The sequence below is a fragment of the Leptinotarsa decemlineata genome, unplaced genomic scaffold (assembly GCF_025532065.1).
Source record: "Leptinotarsa decemlineata unplaced genomic scaffold, Ldec_3_MD MMD2_tig00026361_RagTag_RagTag, whole genome shotgun sequence".
Lineage (NCBI taxonomy): Eukaryota > Metazoa > Arthropoda > Insecta > Coleoptera > Chrysomelidae > Leptinotarsa > Leptinotarsa decemlineata.
This window is the reverse complement of record NW_027412704.1, coordinates 65,532-91,836: the sequence shown is the minus strand read 5'-3', so window position 1 is coordinate 91,836 and position 26,305 is coordinate 65,532. Positions and strand designations below refer to the sequence as shown.

Sequence of the window (26,305 nt, the reverse complement as noted above, 5' to 3'; positions counted from 1 at the left end):
ACGTATATTTCCATCGGTTAGCAAATAACTGAAAAAAATTATCTAGCAACTTCCACTTCAACATTTCGTGAAATTTCAACCACTTTTCAGAATCGATGATATTGCTTTAGGAGTTAATTTACAATCTTTCTTGAAAATTCATTGATACATTTTATTGTATGATTTGCACTATTAACGGTAAATTTCATCAAGTATCGGTCAATTCTATTCAATTTCTTGAAAATAATTACTACCTGGTTACCAGGTAGTAATACCAATAGTAGGAAAATGAAACATTTCAACTGATTTAGACTACAATACCCGAAATTTTCTTTGCGATAACTTTAACTTAAAAACAACCTAAAATAAATAATTAACTGAATTGAAAGATATGTTGTGGTCATATAATTTTTTAACCGGTACCTCATACATTATCCCATGTTTTAATACTGTCTGACGTGGTAAAAGTTCGTAAAGATTGTGGATGGCAACTCTCCACTCTCATTAAATACAAAATACTTTAATGATTGAGGAAAAATCGTTTAAAAAAAAAATAACTTTTTACTTCATGGACTCCCATAACTTTAAAACATCCTAGTGTTTGAAGTTGGTACTGAAGTTGAAATTCAAGACTCGATCCGCACCGTTTGAATCAGACTAGAAAATATTTTTATGTTTATGAAGTTTCCAACAGTTTCCTCCTCGACGATAATTTATTCTCCGCGAGATAAATCAAATGAAGTGGTATACGTATAATGAAGTTAATTGTCGAATGAGTTAACAATAATAAACATTCATGGGGTTTCTTCGGTACGGGTTTCAACACATGTGGCTGCTATAAACCTGAATTTATTAGCCTAATCTAAACACTTGAAATCGAGAGTGCTCCTTATGCGACTTTCTGTGGATGAAACTAAAGTACATTTCATACAGAACGTTGAAAAATGTTAATCGAAAACAGCATTTTCATTAAAAGTGTTACATAATTAATCGTGTATATATATTTACGTGGTCAAATATTTGATGTGGTGACAGAGCAAGTGAAATTTCGAATTTATTCAAACAAAAGCTATTCCCCTTTACGATGTTTTTTATACAAAAACTCTTCTAATGATCAATTTGTACAAATCGAGAAATTTTTCTCACGGGTTTGGTTTGTGTAGATCCATTTCAAGGCAAACCGTGAATTATTAACTTCGCTTACATTTCCGAGGTAATAAAAATTGAAGAAAGTCTTAAAAAGGAGAAAGTAGTCAAGAAGAAAACACGTTAGAATATCCCACATTAATTGTAACAGATAGAGGTGCGTATGAACTTTCGTTTCCGTAGAAATTAATTTTTAAACAGGTCTATAGGTATGGATTTTTGCTGGACATGGATTGTTTTGATATAATTTGCCGTTATTATGAAGAGTTGATGATTGCTCAAGTATTCGATCGGTTTCAACTATTTGTATGTAACGCATCAATTTGAATAATAGAATAAAATTTTAATAGTTTCAGTTACAGAAACTGTCAGTTACTCTATACAATTTTTCCATTAACCAATGAAACAGAAAAACTTCTCGTAAATATAGATATGGATAGTAAAAAAAACTGGCGCTTTGAAAAACGAAATTTTTTGATTTATAGTAGAAAAGTTAGAATTTTCCACTCTTTTCTCAAGGGATGATAGATTTTTCAAAAAATCGATGTTGTTTTGCAAGTGCAAAAAATAGATCCCTATCTAGTGTGTCGTTTAGATGCAAAGGATAAACTACAATTCCAATTTTATTAAAAATTGTAGTTGGTGTTGATGAATAACAAAAGATCCCAATCAGGCAAAAAAAACTTTTAAATGAGATAATTTTTCTATTCAATCACTTCTGTCCTCTGATAATTATTTGAATATCATGAATGATACAATGTATTGCAATAAAAATCCAAGCTGCGCAAAATTTAATGTAGCTCGAGTCATTGCACATAATTTGAATTTCAAATCCGCTTCAATGTCCATGAACATATGTTTTTGAAACAGTTACGTGAAAATTTGCCGTTAAAATTAAAGTCATAGTCCTGTTGGAATTAATCAGTTGAAGGTTTTATGGTTGGCTGAGAAGCAACACATTCAACTGCGCTCTTTAACTTCAACAAAACAGTTTGAAAGAGTCAGTTGCTGGTTCTCAGTGTCGTCGAGATCATCGACTCGAAAAGACCGTATCATGCGCCAGTAATGACTTGAACAAATTCGAAATAGTTACTACCTTTTTTGTATCGTTGCAGAAGTATTCAATAAATTCGTTTCATATTGCTAGTATTTTTGACCCGACTTGTACGCACGATCTTGATACGAACTTCATTAAATTCAATAACGTTTTTCCTCGAAGTAACACACTGTTTGAATAATCGCTGCCAGAAATTGATGTCCCGTCTACTTTTATAATGCATTCATGTGATATATGTGTTGTTCTGTGACGATAAAACGTTTCCAAACTGGTTTTCCTGAACTTGGAGAATAATGAGGTCTCATTTTAAATTCAAGTAACGTCCGTCGTCGTTCTATCTTATTTGAGGTTGTGTGTTGCTAGTTGACTTGGTTGGATTGGAACACGGTAGCATTCGCAACGTAAACGACATCTGCATGTAATTTCTCAACAAAAATGTTTCTGATTACAAGTTCAAAATACCGGGTGACTAACTATACCATTCATTGAACTGGGGAGCTTTTTGCTTTTTGATAGTGACCAGGTGACAATTTTAATGAATAATCCCAGGATATAAGACCTGCCAAACTTTGTCAAATCGTTTTTTCACTGCCAAGAAAAATAAACAAAAATTTGCTAGCTTCACTAGCTTGAAAGAGGAGCTAACTGAAAACAGTGGTCAAAAGTTGAACATCTGTCACGAATTTCCAGATATCTCAAATATGGCCCATCTTACACCAACCAATTGTGTTTCACATTGTCTCCAACGCTGTTTCAATTGTGCTTCAACAATCTATTGCTTTGCTGACGAGAATTTGTCTCGTGGCCTTTCAATGTAGTTGCATATGCCAAAGCACATCTGAGTTTTAAAATTTATGGACAACCGGAAGAGATTTCCTTTTCGGGTTAAAAAAACTCGTGTGGAAATTTTTTATTATAAGAAAATGTAACAGAAACCAGCGTAATAATGCTGGGACAAGAAAAATCCGATGTTGAATAATATGTTGCGTGTCAAATTGTATGCGGTATGTCTTGGGCACAATAATATTTCTGGAATATTAAAGGTAGCTTCCCATCTAAGAACACTCCTGAGGAAGCTATTGCACGAGATCTGTTCAAATTTCGCAGGCTACGTATACATTCGATTAGCGACTCTCTTTATTTTTGACGTGATAACTTCTTATGGGAGGGTAAACCGCCTCGTTACCTTACGCGTAACGGCACCAGTTTGATGGCTTCTCTTCCTCTCAAAATCAGCGGAAGGCAGGCTCTTCCTCTTTCGTCGGACAGACGCTCAGTGTTTAGTGTGCGTTAGACATATACTGTTGATAGTATTATAAAAATCTAACCAGCAAGCACGTAATATTCTTTTTTTATATGAAACGTGTCTTAAAATTCATGATACTAATTTTGTGTATGTACATTACTGGAATCATTATTTAATCCTACAAAAATAACAGTTGGCTTACGGTAACTTCAATTTTTTATGAAAACTCACTTATTTTGAAGAGACCTCGTTTATCGATACACATGTTGGGGTTTTGTAAACTATTGTGTGTTACTTGATTAAGTTTTATGGAGTTTCATCAAGTATCGGCCAATTCCAACACAGGTCTCTGTGACTTTTCAACTATAAAATGTATATGTATAGTTGAAAAAATACTGTTTATAAATAATTTATCTGTTTTCGATTAAACGTGCAGCAAAAGTGAAATAAAGTCCAAGTTCATAAACGCGAAAGATATGAAAATTGACAGACACACTGTGTCGCTTATTTTTGTCTCAAGGCTCACTTTCCCTCACTCAAAAATTGAATTGAAATTCATTAAATAGTAACTGTGTTGTTTATGAAATTGCATCGACTAAGTGAAGAATTCCGTAAGTCAATTTTTATGACAAATAATGAGATTTTCAGTGATTTTTTAGTAGATATCAATATTTGTCTTTCATTTTTCTCTCTCTTTCCAATAACTGGTTAATTGTTGACTGTTGAATAGTTGTTTGTATTACTTTTTTTATACTGTGTCTTGCCAATGACGAGTTCATTCACGGAACTAATCGGTAGATGAATATTTAAAGTTTATAGTATTCCAATAACTATTTGTAGCATTTCCTTATACAATGGGTTGATGTTGCATGTCTGACCATGGAAACTATATAGTAGCTACGTACGCCACTGTAAATCAATATGTAATAATGAAAATCGGTGCGGTGCACTACGAACATTCGATGATATTGGCATGACTGGGAGGTTGGTTGGTTATAGATGAGGAGGCATGTTGGACGGTTGAACCGACGACCGATCGGTGAGAGGAGGGACTTCGCCTGCAACTCTGTGTGAGGAGGGCGCGTCTCAATTGCAACACATCAGCAGATTATGAATACGCTGACCCGTTATTTGATGGAAATTAATACGATAAGTTTGTTCAAAACTTCTTTTGTGTTCTAAAATTCTCATCATAATAATTGTAGAATTTTCATAATAAATTTTATTTAAGACACATTTTACTACACAGTGGATTCATCAATTACTGGGTACATCAAAGACATGGTAGAATAATTTGATGTACCAGAAACTAATGAAGCTACGTTTTGAATGAAATGAAAGATTTTTTTAAACAGATTGTGAAATGGCTAGTGTTAAAGAAGGCATCATTATGTCGATAAGAATGTGTCGTGAACTCTTTTCTAAGATAGTATGTGCTGATAAGAGTAAAAAAATTCACCTAAAGTACATTTTTCGAAAAATAACTAAAACTTGATCAATGCTTTGAAATATGACAAATGAATGGAAAATCTGTCTGATCCTAAACTTGACCTTCAAGCTAACCGATCGCTCACGCACTTGTATTAAACTAACACACCTAAAGGAAGTTCAAACTTATAACATAAAAATTATTTTGTTGAGTGTTTTTAATAGTTCATGATATTGTCACTATTTTTCGGGTTCTTCATGACGTTTCGCTGGCTTGAGTGGGCCAGCTTATTCAGGTATAGGTATTAGCATACGCTTTACGCATCCGTAATATCCAGTCACCAGAGATAAACACAGAATGTATAAATCTCTGAAGAAGCTAGCCACTGGCGCCACCGAAAGGCTAGGAAGAAATTCCAAAAATCGGCGACCCTTGAACCCGAAAAATAGTGACACTGAAGGCCGCAAAATGTTAGTTCATGATTGAAATAGGTAACTACTAGAAAAATCAGTTTTTTAGGACAATCATTTCTATAATGAAAATGTTAAATTCATGATGTACGAATACGTGGTTAATTTTTTGAAGTTCACATCTTTTTTTGTTTTGAACACCCTAGACAACCATCTGAACAATGAATATTCAAAATATATATTCTGAGATCGCTGTAAAATGGAAGAAATTAGTATTGCGGAACCAGTGCAATTGAGGCGCTCCTGTCCTCTTTACTGAAGTACAGTAAATTCGTTCGTTCACCAGTCAGAAGAACAACTTGAACAATTTTTGCATCTTGCCCGTTTCCTACACGACCGACTCAAACGGTATTTACACTTGATAGTTGCGAAACAATTCACGTTGGTCGAATTCCACGAAAAGTGCAACCAAGAATCGCAACAAAGTTATCTAATATCGTTAAAAGTGAAGATAATGAAACGATGTTCTTGTTGGAATAGATGGGTAATTTTTATTTTCGATTTGGGTATGAAAGTGAACCAGAGAAATATTACTGATACAATAATATATTGCTAGTTGGTATGTAGAGACTATCCACTAGATATGTATATGAAAACGAAGCTTCAATAACAAGAAATCAAGAAGAATTGAAGAATCAAGGAATTTGCAGTCAACACCACCGGTCTATTTTGACACAAAGTGACCTCTAAAGCTCCCCTCAGCCTACGCCCCTGCATCAGATCCCATTACACTTGATGGACTCCCAACCTGGATCAACACCAACAACTACTTATTGATCAATAAGGGATATGTGCATGGAACACGGGACGAGAGCGAGATGGGAAATAATCCATCGGATCCATGCTGTTATTCATTCCCATAAAAGGGTTTCATTACTAGAGAAATGAGTTTTCTGGAGTGGCAAGAGAAAATTTCTATATTAGCGAGTATCGCACGAATTTTTCTCGGCGAGCTTATCGAGAATTGACGTTGAATTCTTCCAACGTCAATGTCAATGGGGTTCTCCGTAAAGAATGACACTTTTTTCGAATGATTTTAAGTAAAAGTAAGCACAGACAATAACTAGAATTGAATACAACTCCAGACTTGAAATAAAAATGTATCACTAGTATATGATAAATACACGCATACAATGATTGAGACGCGCTAGAATTGGTGTAATTAAAACGGATTTAACCAAAGAAATTCAAATTTATTCGCTAAAAATTGAAACGATGTACTTAATAGGTATGTTTGAGCCAAATGTAGTAAATTTCAACCATCATTTTGGTCAGATACTCCAGACAAATCAACTTGTACACTGAGAATTTGAAATATTCACCTTAGATTCAATTTAATTATTCAATTCTTGTCTCTCACCTTCGTGATATTGCCAACAAAACTCAACAAACACTGCAGTTGAGTGACAATATAAAAAAAATGTGTCAATTTGGTGACAATGAAGTTGTTTATTATATGAAAACTTGGGTGAAATTGTCGTTTTTTCGAGTTGATATTACCAGACGTGAGTTCCAGGAATAGTCGATTTTTTTACTTTTAAGTGGCCGTATCTCCTAAAGTAGACCGGAGCACCAAATTTTACGTTCAGTTTGTGATCAGTGGATGAAAATACGTATAGCCGATACCCTTTTCTTGTAAAATATTGATAAATACCTCTTTTTTTTTATTTTGTTTTGCTCCATTTTCACCACAATATTGTGTTTTTTTCTCACAGCATAATACTGTTTTTCTCGTTTGATATTTCACATAATAGGAATAATATGCACACGTCATATGAAAGATGCTACGGCACTGTACGCACGTCACACCAAGTGATAACATCTCACCCCTGCAATGTTTACACCAATTTATGGATACTTTCTTCATTGTTTTTCCTCTTTTGTTGTTTCCTATATTGACTCAATTACCAGTTTTATAATTCTGTAGGAATGCCACCAAATATAATACTTTTTATCGTATCAGAACAAAAAGTGTTCAAATTCCATTCGTTGTTTTTTTCGTAAAAACGTAGACATTCATGTGAAATTCAGACACAAAAAAGTTTGTACTAGAATTACCAGTGGCAGAACAAATCTTAATTAGTCGTGCGAGTAGATTTCAAATGAGAAGAAAAATATTCTTTTTCTGAGTTTACTTTATATAACGAAGCGGTTTACCATCCCATACGAAGTTATCACTTCAAAAATAAAGGAAACTGTGGCTAACTTCACACTAATGAATTTCAGCCCTATATCCAATTTCTTAATTTTCTCATAGAGTGATGAAGAAACATAAGTAAGACTAATTAATTATCAGAAGCATTTTCATCACTGGTTTTGGATAGTCAATAACTATTACGATAGAATGATGTGCATTAAAAATGGGCGATTTTGAAACTTTCTCTTAAATTCAAAAGACGAACCGAATTTTCAATAACTACTTAATGAACGAAGGAAAGTACTGTTTTGCAATAAAATTATTTGGTTGAAATGCAGAACCTCTTGTGATAAATCATAACAAATATACAGGATGTCGTTTTAGAAACACTAGCTGAATTCGAACGTCTCCCGGTTGCAACTTTTGCAAATTGCATCAAAGATTTATTCACCTCGTCGGTAAATAATGACGATTTGAAGCATGTGTACCGTATTTCTGGCATGAAGACAATATAACGGTCGGTCAAGATTTACGGTTACATGCGATCCCGATTGCATTATTAAAATGAATGATATGAATTTAAATGGATCCGCACGAGTAATACTTGTGTGCCGTTCCAGATACTTTTTCACGATACAGTCATTTTCGAAAATGGTAATTCTTTATAGTAATAAAGAATACTGTCTTTTAATTTTGGTTTTGTCTTGAAGTCTGCTGAAATAATGATAAAATGACCGTGAACCTCACGTTAATTATTTTCGTGTTCCTGGTATCTTTACTGGTTTTTTGGAATAAGTTTCTCATGGGTACGATGAATAACATCCCCTTCTTTCGAATACCGGTTGTCTTATATTTTGTTGGGCATAAACTACTTGTCAAAATCACAATAATGGAGACAAAAAATCTGACTATCATTTTATTTGCGTCTCTGGTATTTTTTGTTTTCGTTTTTATGGTAGAAATGGTGAATATTGATCCTCAATTTTCAATGTCACGTTGTCCCATATTTTGCACCTACATTAAAAAATTGTCTGGTGAAATAATAATGACGACCATAATACTTGGTTCATAATTTTTGTGTTTTTGGTATTCCATTATTGCGTTTTTGAAGAAGTTTAGCACAAGTATCAACTTTGGAATACCAGTTGTTTCATATTTTGTAGGCCATAAATTGCCTGCCGAAATAATGATAGTATTGACCATAAAATTGTGGATAATTAACTACTCGTCGTAATGATAATAATACAGACCAAAAATCTAACGATTATTATATTTGTTACTGTAACCTGTAATCAAATTGACCCAAAATCGTAATGCGGGGTTATTTTTCAGTAAATGTTATGAATGAAAGTAACTCTTCACGTAAAAAATTATTCGTCATCTCTGCTCGATGTAGGTATTTTGATCGAGCAGAGAGAGCGTTAACTTTTATCGGGAATGACAGGTTCTGGAATAAATTAGTGCGAACAAAACACACCCACTAACCGGTCAGTGGCCACGTTGTATCGTTTTCATTACTTTATCGACTTATTTCGGATGCACAAACAGATGACGCATATGTAAAGATCCGTTGACCGTACCAGAGATGCGACAAGTTTCGATAGTCTCGTCCTCGAAAGACAATTTTCATGCTGAAAGGTGATTCAGTTGTTATCTAGGAAAAAGCAGCATTGAGCGCGGGAGGATGTCGTTCAGGCTTTATCGTCGTTCCAACCGGATATCGCAAGCTGGCCTGCTTCGTCGTTGCCCGATACACAGAACGTACGCTGGTAACCTTTGACGGTTTGCTCGTCGCGCTCGTCACTGGACTGGATCAGTGGCGTACTGTTTCGGAGCGCCGATTCGAGAAAGAGGTGGCCGCCTCGTACCCCCGATTTGAGACCGCGATACGAATTTATAAATTTCATAGACTTACCACGTGGACGCTGCTCTGGATCGAGTCCTGCTGTTTCTTATCCTTGCTCTTTGGTACTCTCTTCGCCTTGGCGTCCAGATACCGCTGCTTCAGCTGCATCGTATCCTGCTGGTTCTGCTCGTAGATACCGCTGATCGAGTGGTCGAATCGAGGCATGCAGTCGTTTTGTCTTCTCCGGTACGTTTCTATACGGCGACGTAGCCTGAAAATCAAACAGAATAATTCCAAAGTTTTCTTCACTGATTCCTGCTAATGGCCTGTTAGCTGAGCTGTGTGTATCAAGTGAAAGGGTTTGCTAAAAAGAATACGAAAAGTAACATGACGTAACACTTAATTACATACAACGATCCGCCTAAAAAATCAAGAATATGTCTTTTTCGTGTGTATTTTTTAAAAGTAGTTGGCAAAATTTCAACACATTTTGGTGTAATTGTCAGATTCGCTTTTGAGGAGAAGTGACAGACTGCAAAAATATCCGAAAAAATTGATGGATTTTTGCATTTTCTGAAATGTTGATGCAGTTTTTGAAAACGGCTGTTTTTGTTTGGCTCCTCAATATCTACATAAAATTTCTTGTTAAAATCATCTTTCCTTTTATTAAATTTCAAAAAGGTGACGTTACCTATAGAGGTAAAAAAATATCTCCTCCCTCCTCTAATACTGATTCTGAAGTTATTATTATTGTTACGATTTCAGATATAACGGAATCATTGTAAACGGCGCCATTCACTTGTATTTTGGGTAAAAATTTGAAATTTGGAACGACGCTATAGTTCATTAAAAGTCGATATTCCTAATGAAAAAAAACTAATTGTTCAATCGGAAAGAAACCCAAGTTCTGTATATTTTTAAACCATTTGATAGAATATGAAATTCTTTTTTCATTTCCTTTCAAATTGGCTGCCTATGAGTCATTTTCTCCAAATTGAATATGGCGGCACTATGACGAGGAATGTAGGAAGCTTTGAAACTGTCACTTTTTCACTGACAAAAAAATATCCGGCATAGTATCTTCAACATTTTTTTGTAGTACAAGAGGTACGTACACTTCAACGTCAAAGTTTAAAAAATAACTATTAAGATTTTCTAGATTAGTGAAATAAAATATAGAATTGAAAAAATAAATAGGGAAATTAGTGGAAAAATCAAAATCGCCTTTTGTTCGTCACAACATCAATTTTAAATATGGGATGGATATAATTTTATTATCAAATAAAGTCTTACTGACGTATTTAAATTCTATTTATTTGACAACTGTCATCAACATCTTCTTTCTACTAACAAACTTGATTTAACTAAAAATATTATCAGACATCACATAAAATAAATAAAAAATCTATATACAGAGGGAATAATAAAAACATACATTTTGAATCCAACATTCTCCCCCATTTTGAAATTGAAATAAAAAACAATAGAGAAATTTCAAAATTACATTATAAATTTCACTCGAAACCATAACGATGCGGAGCTCTGACTTTTCGCCCCCTTCTTGTGACTATCTCTTTAGTTTTCTTTTTGATGCCTTGCTCTTCTGTTATGTAGTCCTCATCAGTTTCACCTTTGACTGCAATTCATTTTCTTTTCAATTTGAAGAAAATTGTTACTGTCCTCTTCCGTCGTCACTTCTAAAGGATGTAAACGCTGAAACGGTCGAATAAGTTCCCCACTGTTCACTTTCATTTTCGCTACCCTGGGTACGTCATCTTTTCCAGGATAAATTTCCAATACTTTTCCTATAGGCCAGTTTATTCGCTTTACATTGTCGCTGCTGACAAGAACAACATCTCCAATTTTTAAACTACCTATTTTCCTTTTACCAGTATGTACGAGTTCCGCTAGATATTCCTTTCTGAATCGGCTTCGGAGTCCATCTCTTATCTTTTGCAGGTATCTATGTCGTTTCACTAAATGATGTCTGTCTATGATATCGAAATCTGGAGTTTCACTGGTAGATATATCCGAAATAAACATAGAAGGGCTGAGCGGTTTTAAATTATCTTCTTCCGAAATATAAGTTAAAGGCCTTGCATTAATTATGGCTTCATAATCGCATAAAGTCGTCATCAATTCTTCATAAGTTAAAGTTGCTTTCCCTAAGTTTTTACGAAGTAATTCCTTAATTACTCTGACCATGCGTTCCCACCAACCGCCCCACCAAGCGGCTGTTGGAGGATTCTGATGCCATTTGATTTTTCTAACTGTAGAGTAGTCCATAACTTCATTCCAGTCTATCTTCTTCAAGTAGTTTTTTGCTCCAATAAAATTTGTTCCGTTGTCAGAATATATAACTGAAACTCTTCCTCTTCTCGCTATAAATCGCCTCAGTGATGATAAAAATGCGTCTGTTGATAGAGATTTCACCAGTTCCAGATGCACCGCTCGATATACTGCACAAGTAAACAGTACGATCCAGGACTTGTCTCCCCCTTTCAAGTACAATGGTCCAGCTAAATCTACTCCCGTTATCTCAAAAGCGGACACATTGTTTATCCTATCTTTCGGTAGTGGAGCAAAAGGCGTATTTGTGCATTTACTTCTGAATCGTTTGCACTGAACACATTTTTCTATCACTTCTTTAACAAATTTTCTTCCTTTCAGTATCCAAAATCTTTCACGAAGTATTCCAAGAAGTGTTTGAGTCCCTGCGTGAAGATGTATTTTATGTTGTTCCTCGATCAATTTTCTAACAATATCATGTTTATATGGTAAAACAACAGGATACTTGAAATCATTACTATCATCACCCAGTATAAGTTTAGTTTGTATACGTATAATATTGTTTTTGTCTATCATCAAATGAAGATTTCCAATCGACTTTTTATCCAAACCAAAACTTTCTCTCTGTATAAGTTTTAAAATACGAAGTTCTGCCATTTCCTTTTCATCGAAAGTTAATTCACCGGTTCTTATTTGATTTTTCTTTGAACAGTTATTATAAAATCTCAAAATATAACCCATCATTTTCACAATTTTCGTATATTTGGAGAAGTATCCGAAATGTCTGGAAAAATCTTCATTTTGTGCGAAGTTAACAGAAGTCGTTTTTCTCTGTTCAATATTTATATCCTCCGTTGAACAAATTATTTCTGTATGTGGCCAATTTTCTGGACTCTGTTTTAACCACTGAGGACCTTCCCACCACTTTAATTTAATCAGTATATTCGCAGTGCATCCTCGTGATGCAATATCTGCCGGATTTAGGTCCCCTGGTACATGATACCAATCATCAATACTACTGCACGAATTTATTTCTTTCACGCGATTCCCCACAAATGTATTCCAGGACCCTTTGGTTTTTATCCATGTTAGGGCTACCATGGAATCACTCCAATAAAATGTTTTCAAGTGTTTCATCTCTTCCACTCTCTTAATGGATTGACATAATCTTACTCCAATGACTGTACTTAATAACTCAAGTCTTGGTATTGTGGTGTTTTTTGGTGCTATTCTAGATTTAGCCTGAATGAGTTGTAGAACGACTTCCTTATCTGTTTCTGTTCTTAAAAATACACAAGATGCATATGCCGCTTTACTGGCATCGCAAAATACATGAATAGAAACATTTTCCTGAATGAAATGATTTAAATTATTAAGCGATCTAGGGATTTTACATACATTAAGGAAATGTAATTGTTTCATCCACTCTTCAAATTTATCGATTATGTCACTAGGTAATTCTTCATCCCAACCAATTTTTAGTGTCCATGTTAACTGTAATAACAGTTTCGGAATCAACGTTACTGGACATGTGAAACCAATGGGATCAAAGATCTTTTGAGCTATTGACAATAAACCTCGTTTCGTTTTAGGTGTAATATTCAAATTAATGAGACTGGATAAATCACAATGTAGAATATCTCTTTTGGAATCCCATGAAATACCTAAAACAGACACGTTTCTTTCATTGGAAAAATCGCCAGCAAAATTATTCGATGAATTATATACCCATTGTGTCAGGTTGAATTTTCCAATCGACATTAACTCTTCTGATTGACTAATAAAAGTGTCCAATTCTTCAATATTATTGACACTGGTGACACAGTTGTCAACGTAAAACAATGTTTTCAATTTATCAGCAGTGTTTTTCAAATGAATTGGTGCCCTATCTAAATGATGACTGATAGTTGCACCTAACAAGAAAGGGCTAGGCCGCAAACCAAAAACCACTCGACAGTGCCTAAAGATTTTCTTTTCGGTTTTTGATTCATCTACCCACCAAAGAAACCTCAAATTGTTCCTTTCATTGGGATTAACACCAATTTGCAAAAATGCTTTTTCTATATCAGATGTAACTCCTATTAGTCCTATTCTGAATTTTATCAACAATGAAGGGATCAATTCTAACAGATTAGGACCTTTTTCTAAACACGTATTTAGTGAATTTCCGTTATTATCCTTTGTTGATGCGTCGAATACTGGCCTAATTTTAGTAGTAATACTATTTTCTTTAATAACGGCACGATGAGGTAAATAGTGACTTGGCATATTAATTGAATCTCCCCTAACTTCTTCTATAATACCTAATGATTCCCATTCTGCAAAAACCTTACTATAATCTTCAAATTTTCCTAAACTGATTAACTTTTTTGTTGAAGACAATAATCTTGCTTCAGCTATTTCTTTATTGTTAGAAAGTTTTGGATGACCTTCTTTCCAAGGAAGATTTACTTGATATCTACCATCATCTGTCTGCAAAACCGTTTCTTTAAAATACTTTTCCGTTTTAAAATCAATAATTTCTTTTGGTGTGGTATTTGCGGGCTCTTTTATACCCAAAACATCTAATTCCCACAAGTCAGCAATAGAAAAATCAGTAAAACCGGAAAAAATAGGATTGTTACTTGTGTTATAGACTTCTTGTCCCATTATAATCCATCCAAGATACGTTTCTATGCCAACAAGTCCATTATTCAAAGTTTCAATATGCCCTGTTATTAAATTTCCAAAAATATCTGCCCCTAGCAACAATTCAATTTCTTGTGGAGGATTATTTATACCAATATCACTTAAAATAATGTTTTTATTCTTCAAATAGCCTATAACAGCTAAATCTCGCAATCTAGGTATATAATTACATATCTTTTTCTGTTCCAATACTGATAATTTGCAAGAGAACTCATCTTTAATGTTACTTATTGCGATATCGTATATATTATGGAGATTAGGAGATGACTGAAAACCACCAAAAACACCTTGTATAATATTTTCCTTTCCTGATGGCTTAAAATTCAAATCTTTTGCACATTTCGATGAAACATATGATCTTTGAGAACCGGAATCCAGCAAAGCCCTGACAAGTTTATGTTTATGATTATTTGTCACTTTGACAATGACAGTTTGTAAGAGTGTGTCAGTTGAAAAATTACTTGTCAAAACATTTTCCAATTTTTGTTTGGAATTTTCATCTGGTTGAACCTTCTTCGAATCTAAATCACAACACATTATTGGAAAATGTTTCCGTGCGCACATTAAACATCTTATAAACGCTTTGCAATTTTTGCTGATATGATTGGTTCTCAAACAAGAAAAGCAACCTTTCTTTTCCACAACTTTTGCTTTTCTCTCTTCCAAAGAAAGTTTTTGTGCAGCAAAACAATCTTGACTTGCATGGGTACTATTATTACAAAATATACAGTTAGGTTTCTTACCTTTGAAGGAATCTTTTGTATTAACTGTATACAATGCTGCAGCAGAATAGAGTTCAGGCTCACCTTGCAGTAAACGTTTTCCCTTACTATTATGTTTCGGCTGCTCCTTTTCAATTCCAAAACTTGTTTTTGCCAAATTTATTCTTTCTTCTGATTCCACCTCGGTTCTCAAGAAATCTAACAACATTGTGAGATAGTTATCAGAAGCAAAATTATCTTTTTCATTTTTAGTATGTATTTTCACCTTCGAACTACGATGTCTTTCCCAAATCTTGAGTAACTCACTCGGAAGTGCGGATTCAACCAATGGGAAAAGCATTGCAGCATACTTTTCAGTTGTCACACCTAATGACTCCAACGCTCGTAATTGAGTCTCCAATCTATCGTATAAAGATGATAATGACATACCTGACTTATTTTTGTTTACCTGGTGAAGAACTAGGTTCAGCAACTCTCTCACATAAACCTCAATCAGAAATTCGTCTCTAGCGAACCGTACTTTCAACTGGTCAAGTGCTTTTTTGTAGTTTGCGCCGGATGGAGGAAAACTTTCCACAAGTTCCCGTGCTGGTGATCCTTGTTCCATTGCCTGCACCAAATACTGAAACTTGTCTTCTGAATCGATGTCTTCATCCTGGTCTATCTTTTTAAACTGTCCCCAGAACCCGATCCAGCTTTTCACATTTCCGTCGAATTTGATCAGTTCTAACTTTGGCAATCTGAATTTTCGATTGATTTTTTCACCGTAAGAAATTTGTGAACTGGTTCCACAATCTGCTCGCATTTGGTTATCTGCCAATCGGATTTCGCATTCAGATTTATATTTGATTACTTCAGCTCTATAAAACTCCATTTCGTCGAACTCTTGTTGAACTTCGGCATCGTTAAACTTTCCGGAAAATAACTGCTCCTTGAAGTTCTCATCAATAGTGAATATTCTATCACTCTTGTCTTCCAATTGTCTCAAGAGTGATAGTATTTGTGCCTTACTAGTTTGCTTCGTACTCAAGGCTACATCTAGGTCGCTGCTAGTATTGCGAAAATGTCTTCGCAGCTGCTCTCTTTCTTTCTGCATAATATCCATCGTCAATAATTTAGTCCTGTCACGGTCGCCACTATTTTAAATATGGGATGGATATAATTTTATTATCAAATAAAGTCTTACTGACGTATTTAAATTCTATTTATTTGACAACTGTCATCAACATCTTCTTTCTACTAACAAACTTGATTTAACTAAAAATATTATCAGACATCACATAAAATAAATAAAAAATCTATATACAGAGGGAATAATAAAAACATACATTTTGAATCCAACAATCAAGGTGTTTGACAATATTTTCATGGACAACGCCATAGTGACGCCATCCTCATGGAATTTAAAGAAATTGCATTTTACAGCACCATTTTGAAATAATAGGCACGGTTACTCGTATTATATCTTTGAAAAAAGAATTTTATATTCTTATTAAAAAGTATACGGGGTTTTAATTAAAATGGACTTGTCACTACTTCATTTCCGATCAAACCGAAATAGGTTTTAAATTGTTTTTCATTGGAAATATTGGCTCTAACGATATATACCTTCGTCATGCACAGAAGCAACTGAATAGAGCCGTATATGATGCTTTCGTTCTCACCCGGTATAAACATCAGAATACCTTATACTCTTTATTTTTCTACAACGTTGCCGGTGTTGCCGAATCAGACATCTCCCTCTTGCAGACATCAACGGCGCACAACCCTCTCACATTATTTTTTTTCAGTTTCAATGCACTCTCGATTTTTTCTATTCGTTCTCTCGCCCGTGCAAACGAACGTAACGACGACGGAAATTCGTCAAACTATAGATTCGCCTCGAGCCGTTTCCATAACCAACATTCGTAAACAATAATAATCCTAATGAATGGGAACTGATAATACTGCGACGGACCGCATTTAAACTGTTCCACACACCAACGGAAATGAGCGAGGACCACGTGACTGACGATTTATGAATTATTAATTACATCCAATTGTTATCTATGTACCTTAACAACTGAAAAAGTTTATACATAATCGGCGGTGTCCTCCGCAAGTTCTGATTGCAACATCGCCACGAATCGCCTTTATCGCTTTTCTAAAACGTCTTCGTCACTTTAATTTGCATTAAAGAATTTTCGATAAAAGTACGTGCTTCTGATAGTCTAGTTCATAAGTGAAATTCGTGTTCAAAAGAGATAAAGCTCCAAAAAATATTGATTCAAAATTGTTATCGACAAAAAAAGATGAAAAGAAGAAAGAATTTATTTTTTTTACGTCGATTCTTAATAATTCATTTATAAACAAACGGATAAGTCTAGCATATGAGAAAATTTGCCATCATGAAAAAATGATCTTCGAAAATAAATTCTCTTAATTTTTATTTAATTATGAAAGTTTTTGTAATTGTTTCATTGTTTTAATAGCTAGTTGAGGAATAATTTTTCGGTTCAAAAGTCTTATTTATCATTTCTCAACAGGAAAACAAAAAATATTCATAATTTATTTAATTGTTTATTGAGTTAGAAATTTAAAATTTCATTTCATTTTTCTGAAGGTTATTGAAATTCCAGGAAAAATGATATAATGTAGAGAAAATAATATTTTTTTTATTTTTCATAATACTTTTTAACATTACATGAAAGCGGTCGTTTGATATATTAATAAACAATGATATAATTTTTGAAATATTAGAGATATGATGAAAGACCTTTGGGTAGTTTCTATGAAAAGTCAAATATTATTTGAAATGAAGAATCTGTAGATTTTTTCATATTCTTTATGGCTCCTAACTTGCTAAATATCGCAAATGTTACAAAACAAGTCTGTTTTGTGACGAAATATCTGCCAAATTATCTTTTATTCATATCCATATCTCTTATAGTTTGAATTATTTTCGTGTTTCAATCAACATTTATATAACTCGTGTCCCGTTTACTTATATGATTTTCAAGTTATCTATTGCTTCACTGATTTATATTTTGCTATAATTTTACTATATATGTATTACTTATAATGAGTTATAATTTTTCTCTCCAAAAGTGCTGCTAGGTTTCATATAAAGAATAAAAAAACTTTCAGAGTTTGAGAAAAAACTATTTTTGAATAACCCACGGCAACATATAGAAAATTAAAGTATTCATTATACGAGGTCGGTTAAAAAAATAAGGTGAATTTTCATTTTTCTCAAAAAAATATTTTATTTATTCACCAATTTCTGTTAAAAGTATCACCCCTCATATAAAATGTACTTGTGTCAGCGTTTTATTTTTAATTCCCGAATCAGTTCTGATATGCACTTTTTCGTATGTCCTTTAGTCCTTTAGTTCTCTCAGGTGAATACGATGGCTGGGGCATGATTACAGTGTTGTTTTTGGACAAAAGCCAGCAATTTTTGAACGAACTTCGCTGCCACACGTTCTATGCCCAAAATTTTCGAAAGAAGTGCATGGCATGAGCCAACCGATATGCCTATATCCTCAGCAACTACTCTAATAATGATTCGGCGATTCTCCATAACAATTTTCTTAACTTTTTCAAAATTTTCATCGATTGTTGACAAATTAAACGTGCTAAGCAGCTGAAATTGTGAACATATATTCTTGAAAAGTGTACCAACATTACAAAATGAAAAAATCACTAGTTGAATGTATGTTGCTCGCAAAATTTGAAAATTCTCCTCAATTTTTGAACAGTCCAACAAGTCAATGGAAGGGGTAGACTGTTATATAATCTTAATATGAATCTAAAAAATTCGACCATATGGAACTAAAGTAGTAGTTATGGCTTGCCCCAGAATTGTTCAGCTAAATCCTTACGTGTTGTGGTGGAATGAAATGTCCCTAATTCATTATCCATTGAAAATGTCATACCACAAAATTCTTCTTTCTATTTCACTTCACCAAAGTAGACATTATTAGTAAAAACTTGAAGGTCGTAGAAAATTCAATGAAACTAAAACGTACACTGGGTTCATATAGATGTGTTTTGTTCAGTCAGTCGATTTGTATAAAATCTTGTCCAAAACATAGACGAAATCTAAAACTTAATGTCAACTTGAACTGTCTCTCGTAGTGTTCAATAAACATAATAAGGAATGTTCTCCCATGGGAGCCAGTGAAAATAGAGAGATGAGAAACTGAACAGGTGATCTTGAAACAATATGTTGTTGAATCATAACTACCTAGAAATTGCAGTTGAAACAAGGAGCTGTTTTTCTAAAGTATTTCAAGGACAGACAAGGAAAATTGAAATGGGTGAATTGTGTGATGGACAAAATACCATACACAAATCTGTAACCTAATAAACTGAATTGAATATTCTGTAGTCTGATTTTTTACAATGCAGTGTAGTTCATTTGAGATGAAAGTTACACCAGAAAAAACAAAAAAAAAATAAAGCTTACATTTTACATTATTTTAAGAGTTACAGAATGTGACACAATAAGATATCTTCGAAAGGACTAACTTACCTTTCGACTACGGCTTGCTTTGGCGTAACCTCAGAATGAAGAGATGGCAGGCCCGGGGGTCCCGGGGGCTGTGGGACGACGGGGGGTACAGTTCCTCCGCCGTCTAGGCAACCCCCTGGACCAGAGTTAGCTCGATCCAGCGTGTCGAAAGATCAGTCCTCCATCACATCGCAGTCACAGAAAAGTCACAACACCTTGAACATAAACATAACATCAGAAACTGTCTTCATGTAAATTTGGAGCAGGTTTTGGTGAGCGTTGAGGGAGATTTTTCATTCATGGCTGCTTTTTCTTCAAACACATTTGGAATAAGACTCCTTCTGCGTTGTGTCCATATGCATTTTGCGGAAATGTACGGTCTTCATTTCTCTGGGATTTTCAGTGCATTTTTACTGGTAAATGATGCACTATTAATTCAAATTCGTTTTGAAAATAGAACAATTAACAGAATTCAGTGAACTTTTAACAGGTTGTTTCAACACATGCCAAACGTTTACAAAGCCAACTTCGTTAATTCCGATCTTTCGGAGTCACTATTGGATTTTCTTGACGAATAATATTATTTCGCAGAAATTAGTTGATTCGCAGGTTATAAACACAACTTCTTGATACTTGGGGGATATTTTCTGGAATAGCGAAGATGTCTTCAATGAGAAAATAACGTCAAACATGTAGTCTGCATACTCTCTTCTTTAAACAATTCACTGAAGTCGCAATAGAGTTTCTCAATTGTTTCACAACCACTTTATAACAATACAACTTTCGCTCACCGTCAAAACGCAGCCATGTTTTGGCGTGCCAGTGTAGCCACCTGTCGTGTAATAAAATCATAAAAGGAAGGATAGGCAAGCAAACGGCAATCCCAACGATGCGTCGCGTGTGCCACTATTTGAAAATCACACGCAACGTTGCCGTCATAGAAACTTTTTATGCAAATCTGATATGTGACTAGATTATAAAAATGCTTTGATATCTTAGACTGTCAGAACAATTTTTTTACTGATTTTCAAAATGTAAAGTGTATGCAAATCACAATGTTGTTTCACTTCACAACATATTCTTTAGACGTGTTCAATATTATTGAGATTTTTTTGCGATTTTATAAACTGTGATGAAAATCTCACAATAAATTGTTGAATACCTTCGGTAATAGTGCCCGATCATCAGATAATTTTGTATATCATTTTATTATGTTTCACTATATTCTATGCAAAAATTAGAATGTGAGTGTTTCAAACTCACATAATAAAATATCAAATAAATACTCCCCAAAACTTTTACATGGCAAAATTTCTATCATTATTAATTTCTGAAGATTTTTATTGATCATGAATCTGTATATATTTTTATCAAGTGAGCAAATCCATACTTTTCGAAATTTTGCTGAGCAAATGAATTGAGTGTATAATAATTTGAAAAAATCGTAAGCATTTTGATCGATTAGGTTTGGTATACGAGTGATATACACATATAATTTGTTGAGATTATTTCCATATCGAAAACGGTATACTCACATTACACAAAAACTTGTTGAAATAATCCCAAGTTGAGAATTTCGAAGTTTCTCATAAATTCCTTCAAAAAATTCAAGCTAGTCTTCTACATTTCGAAAATGTACGGTAGAAAATCAAAATTTCATATTCGGAGTTTTAACTTTGCAACATTTTGTAGATTTTCAAAATACGTTGAAAAATTTGTTATTCAGGTAGTTGACACCTTCAAATAAGAACCTGAATGTTTACTGCTACGTCAGTATCTTTTGCAAGATACTGAGACGTTATCACATTTGGTTTTAAATAATTTCCAGCACGAGTGTTTTGTTAAGAATGATTTATAGAAAAAAAAACCGGCAAATTCCCATTCAAGAAGTTTTAATACCGCTATTTCCAAAAAATTTGCAAATTGTAGACATAGAAAATACGCCACACTGGAAGTCAAAATATTCAAATTATAACATAGTGTATTGCGTGTTATTGATGCTTTTGAATAATAAAGTATGTAAATACAAGCTACTAAATACAATTTGTTATAATTTGCCACACAAACAAGTTGTTCAAAATAACATCTTAGTCACTTTGTTTACATAAGGAATTCATCCACAAGATTGCCGGCAACAGTGTTTAACTCTATAAAAGCAATTCCAGCATAATCAAGAATGGCAAACAATTTTTGTTTTTATTTATTATATATACAATTGAAGAGGCGATGGCTGTCTCTGTCTTATTACACGTTATCGTTTATTTTTCTAACTAACCACGTTTTCGAATTTGATAATTAATTTAGAACTTTTACTAATATTTTGTACGATCCATAAAATTATTTTACATATCGATATTTTTGATAAATATGTTATAATCAGAAATAAATTTTCGATACATTGAATAATTAGATATTTAACATGATTTATTGAACGATTATGGATAAAATTATGTATTTCCAGTTACTAAATTTGTCTGTACTGACAAGGAGGCAACTAATTTACCACTCTAGTGTAATGTTAGTTGCCTAACCTAATGATGTTTTTATGAGGCACTGTTTGGAACCTTTGGTGTAGTAATGAATGTTACTGGAGATTAAACAGTTTAATCTTCCTCTTGAAGATGATCACTTGGTGATCGAAACACGTGTCGAGATGTTAAAAATAACGATTTGGTGTTGGGAAAGAAACTCCAGTAACATTTATGATGTCCTATAAAATCGACGATGGTCAACTAGTTTTTTGCTAATCACCTGAAAAATTAACTCAATACCATTCAAATCGTTTTACCTTTCTTCATTTTTTATTAATTAGTGTCAACTGATTATTTATGATTTTTTTTGTTGCAATCTCAGCTGAAACCGGAGCCCATAAAACAACGCATTCATGATAAAACACCAGATAACGTTGTTTCGACCCGCCATAGACTTCATCAGCAGTGGTGGTCCGCTGATCAAAGATAAACAGAACCTCGTTTATCTTTGATCTTTGGGAGACGGTCTATTTCAAAGCCAAGCTTGGTCATTGATCACCGAACGATAATGAGAATTGGGAGGGAATTGAGAATTGAAAACTGAGAATTTGGAATTGAGAATTGTTGAGGTTGAGGATTGGGAATTGAGGAGTGAGAAATGATGATTAACGATTGATGATTAAGGATCAGGATGAGGATTGAGAGTTGAAAATTGTGAAAATTGGGAAATTGACATTCAAAAATTAATAAGTACGACAAAATTAGGACTTTAAGATGACTTCGTAAAGTTCAAGTCAGCTGCTCATCAGGTTCACCTATCTACTTTGTCATCATTCATATTCTTATTCATTTTAGGGAATTTTGAAGGTTTATGAAATGCAATTTGTATAAATCTACGAATTTTCATTTCGGAGTTCAAACATTCATAAATTGGTAGAGTGGTTAAAAATTTAGAGAGAACAGGTGAATGGACGCCTATTTTCATTGCAGTGCTGGTATTCACTTAACGATAGTAAGTTATATCCATAATTAATGTATCTATGGCAACGAGAGTAATATTCGAAACGGTTCAATACAAATAATGTATATAAAATACACTTTCCATAATGCTTCTTCATGCATAAAAGCCATTCCGAGCAGGCGGCAAACCCCTCTGTTTCTGCTCTGCTTCTGCTAATTGTCGTATCCTTCCTGTTTCATTTGGAATTCAACTCAATTTTCACATTTCATTGTGATTTTGTTCGAGAACCTAGTCGACCTGTTTGATAATTTCATTTGCCTCTACTCGAGTGACTAATGGAACAATAAAACCTTACCGTGAATCGTGAATTAGTCTTGTTAATGTCGTTAATCATGAACTTAGGTCGGGATGGAATAACATGTATCACTTGATTCAGTTAATGGCTTTGTACAAGTGAGACGACTTGGTGAATTTTGACTGAGTTTGTAGATGAGAAATGGCTGTGATATCATTGGTTGGCAGCAAGGTGATTTTAGCACTGTTCAACTTTATTTTATTGGTGAGTTGTTTTCATGTTTTCCATGAGTCAGAATCGCTCTTAACGAACGATAACAATGAAGTTGAAATGCCAAAAATGTTGCCTAATTCATGTGTGGACATATCTAGAGTCGGAAATTGTATATCGAAAGTTCAAATCTTCAGAAATAAGCCCTTTTTTTCGGGACAACACTTATTCCATCGATAATTTATTTCATGACTTGTTGTTTATTAAAATTCCAGCTTATTCCAAAAAATGTTTGTAATGTTCACCATCAACTTCCTAGCAATAATAAAGTCTGTTTTTAAATTTAATTCTTACTTTACATTTTGTCTATAATTTTTTCAAAGGTCCTGATTTTTTCAATTGTGACTAATAATCGTAATGCAGTTACGTTAATTTTAATATTAAAATAATCAATAAAGATACTTTCAATCGTCGTTATTTCCAAGTGAGAAATATTTCCATATTTTTTGTATTATTTGTAAAATTAATCTCTCCTGAAAATACACCCCTTTCAATTTTAAAGTCTGTATTTTTCCAGGCATGCGGGTTCGCACTGGTAACTGGAGGCATGCTGGTCCTCTTCGATAACGAAAGGGTGCTTCTCTCAAAGCTTTTATCGACGGGACAATTATCTAATCTTCCCCATCCGCTCCTTCACTACATCTCGATTGGCGTGGCATTGCTTGGAGTGCTTCTTGCAGCCACTGGCATCCTGGGATGCTGGGCTTCCTGTCTGCACAATTATTATTTGTTGACCCTGGTGAGCGGATCATGTTTTCATTGATTAATGTGAAGAGTTACATTAAATATTTAATTTATACATGCCAATAGATTATCTGATATATGTTTTTACATTCTAGTATTTTCTAATAATAATGATAGTCCTGGTTGGGGAGTGTGCCATTTACGTGGTTGCATGGGTATGGCCGAGTTGTATGGGTTTGGGCCTCGAAGTGGATGATTTGATCAAAGCTTTACAGAAAAACTATGGTATCAGTGGCCAGGAGCAATTTACTGTAGCAGTAGATTTAGCCCAAACGACGGTAGGTGAAGGAAATGACAAAAAATCTGTTGCAATTTTTTATCTTTTCTATTATCTATAGGAATTGGATATTTTCATCTTCCACCATCTGAAAAAATGAAAATTGTAATAAAAAACTTTATACATGTTATGATGAGTGTCAACAATGTTCTTCATAACATTTTTTCTTTTCTAAATTGTGGATGGTGAAAATATAAGAAAAACACTGATTTTCACCATAAAAATGACAAGGGAAATTATTTCTAGTTCAACTGTTGTGGAATAGATTCTGCAAACGAATACGATACTTCTCTGTGGAGACTCCAAGGATTTGGTCCTTCATTGGCTGTTCCATTATCTTGCTGCAAATTAATGAATGCTAATCAATCCAAGGCATACTTAAATCCAGAACCAGTGAGTCCAACCCTGTGCCAAGCACTGGAAAGAAATCGTCATGAAGGGTTTCGTCATTTGACTGTAAGTCTTTTCGAGATTTGAGATTAATTATTAGGAGATAGGAACTAGATTTAATTAAGAATTGAGAATTGAGAATGGAGAATTGAGAATTGAGAATTGAGAATTGAGAATTGAGAATTGAGAATTGAGAATTGAGAATTGAGAATTGAGAATTGAGAATTGAGAATTGAGAATTGAGAATTGAGAATTGAGAATTGAGAATTGAGAATTGAGAATTGAGAGTTAAGAATTAGGACATTCTACCCTAGAAACAACATCAAAAAATATTTACACTTCAGTTTTGGAGTTGTCCTATTGAACTTTGTCCCTTCATAGTTGTTCAACAAATTTTGATAGTTTAAGGTAACGGATTTTTTTAGTTTTGCTGCTCAAGCTCAAAGTCCGCTTAGTTTTGTCTACCTCGTTTAGACTTGTCGACTATACTGTACAAGTTTTTTGTTATATTTGACAACTAATTTTTTTCTCTTTATGCAGGGTTGTAGTAATAGCTTGGAACAATGGTATCGTGATCACTACATCACTTTCCTGGGAGTGGGTCTAGTAATCGTTCTGGTAGAGTTCGGCGTCCTTCTCACCACCATATTAACCTGCACGAGACTGTATCACCACAATCAAGAAATCAAGGAGAACCACATGAATACCCAACAGGAACCTGAAAGTCCCCCCTCCACCAGAGAAACGAGTTTCAGAAGACCAACCGACTCTGATGTTGGTGCATACAGCAACGAAACATATGCGCTTCCGGGAAATTTCAAACATAATTACAAGTTAATGAATAGAGCATGATGGTGGTTGAAGGGCCTTTGTTCGCCCAGTTATGTATATGAAGTTGAGGTTGAATCGATGTTGTGGTAATCACAGATTGAATTGTCATGAAACGCAGGTTTAAAAATCTTTTAACGTCGAAATTTATATACATATTCAAAGAAATACGATTATTTTTTCTAAAGGAAATCAAATGCTCGTTTTTTATAAATATGTCAAATACTCTTTTGAATTGCTACAAACTATATGCTCTTTAATTCAAAGAAATTATTCTTCTATAAATCGAGAAATTGATATTCTCAACTTCCGTTATAAATGTTAGTCAAGAATAACTAACGGATTTTTTAATAGGTTCTGGCTAAAACCTATGAAAAAAATTCGGACAGAAACTTGCGTTGGAAAATTGAAAATTAGATAATTTGAAACAATGTTTATATTTATGTACTCTATTTGTGTAAACATTTATCTGTAAGCCTACTTTTAATATTTTGTCAAAGAGAGATTGAATCTCACGAGCTTTTTTTATTTTTCGAGTAAAATAAATCTCATTTTATACTTTCAA

General features: G+C 33.9%; 2 protein-coding genes across 7 annotated transcripts in view; one reads left to right on the top strand and one right to left on the bottom strand.

Annotated features, from left to right (window-relative positions):
• Positions 1-20,365, bottom strand: part of LOC111504612 (uncharacterized) — a 49,016-nt gene extending 28,651 nt beyond the window's left edge. Inside the window, exons 1-2 of one of the 5 annotated variants that reach the window (XM_023159512.2) lie at positions 19,526-20,365; positions 9,380-9,581 (exon numbers count right to left, since the gene is read on the bottom strand). In XM_023159512.2, coding sequence (XP_023015280.1) covers positions 9,380-9,535 — 156 coding nt within the window. In that variant the 5' untranslated portion in view covers positions 9,536-9,581; positions 19,526-20,365. Of the gene's footprint in view, positions 1-6,981; positions 7,281-9,379; positions 9,582-16,694; positions 16,932-19,525 lie in introns of those variants that run through there. The other 4 variants (XM_023159369.2, XM_023159294.2, XM_074184992.1 and 1 more) reach the window with 4 other exon arrangements.
• On the top strand, positions 1,165-26,305 carry Tsp68C (Tetraspanin 68C). 2 transcript variants are annotated; one of them, XM_074184994.1, is made up of 5 exons: positions 1,165-1,282; positions 24,019-24,240; positions 24,341-24,523; positions 24,769-24,978; positions 25,453-26,305. In XM_074184994.1, exons 2-5 carry the CDS (start codon positions 24,049-24,051, stop codon positions 25,762-25,764), a joined length of 897 nt encoding a protein of 298 aa, XP_074041095.1. In that variant the 5' UTR covers positions 1,165-1,282; positions 24,019-24,048; the 3' UTR covers positions 25,765-26,305. The 2 variants fall into 2 exon arrangements, with proteins under 2 accessions (XP_074041095.1, XP_023015571.1); XM_023159803.2 differs by lacking the exon at positions 1,165-1,282 and adding an exon at positions 23,199-23,495.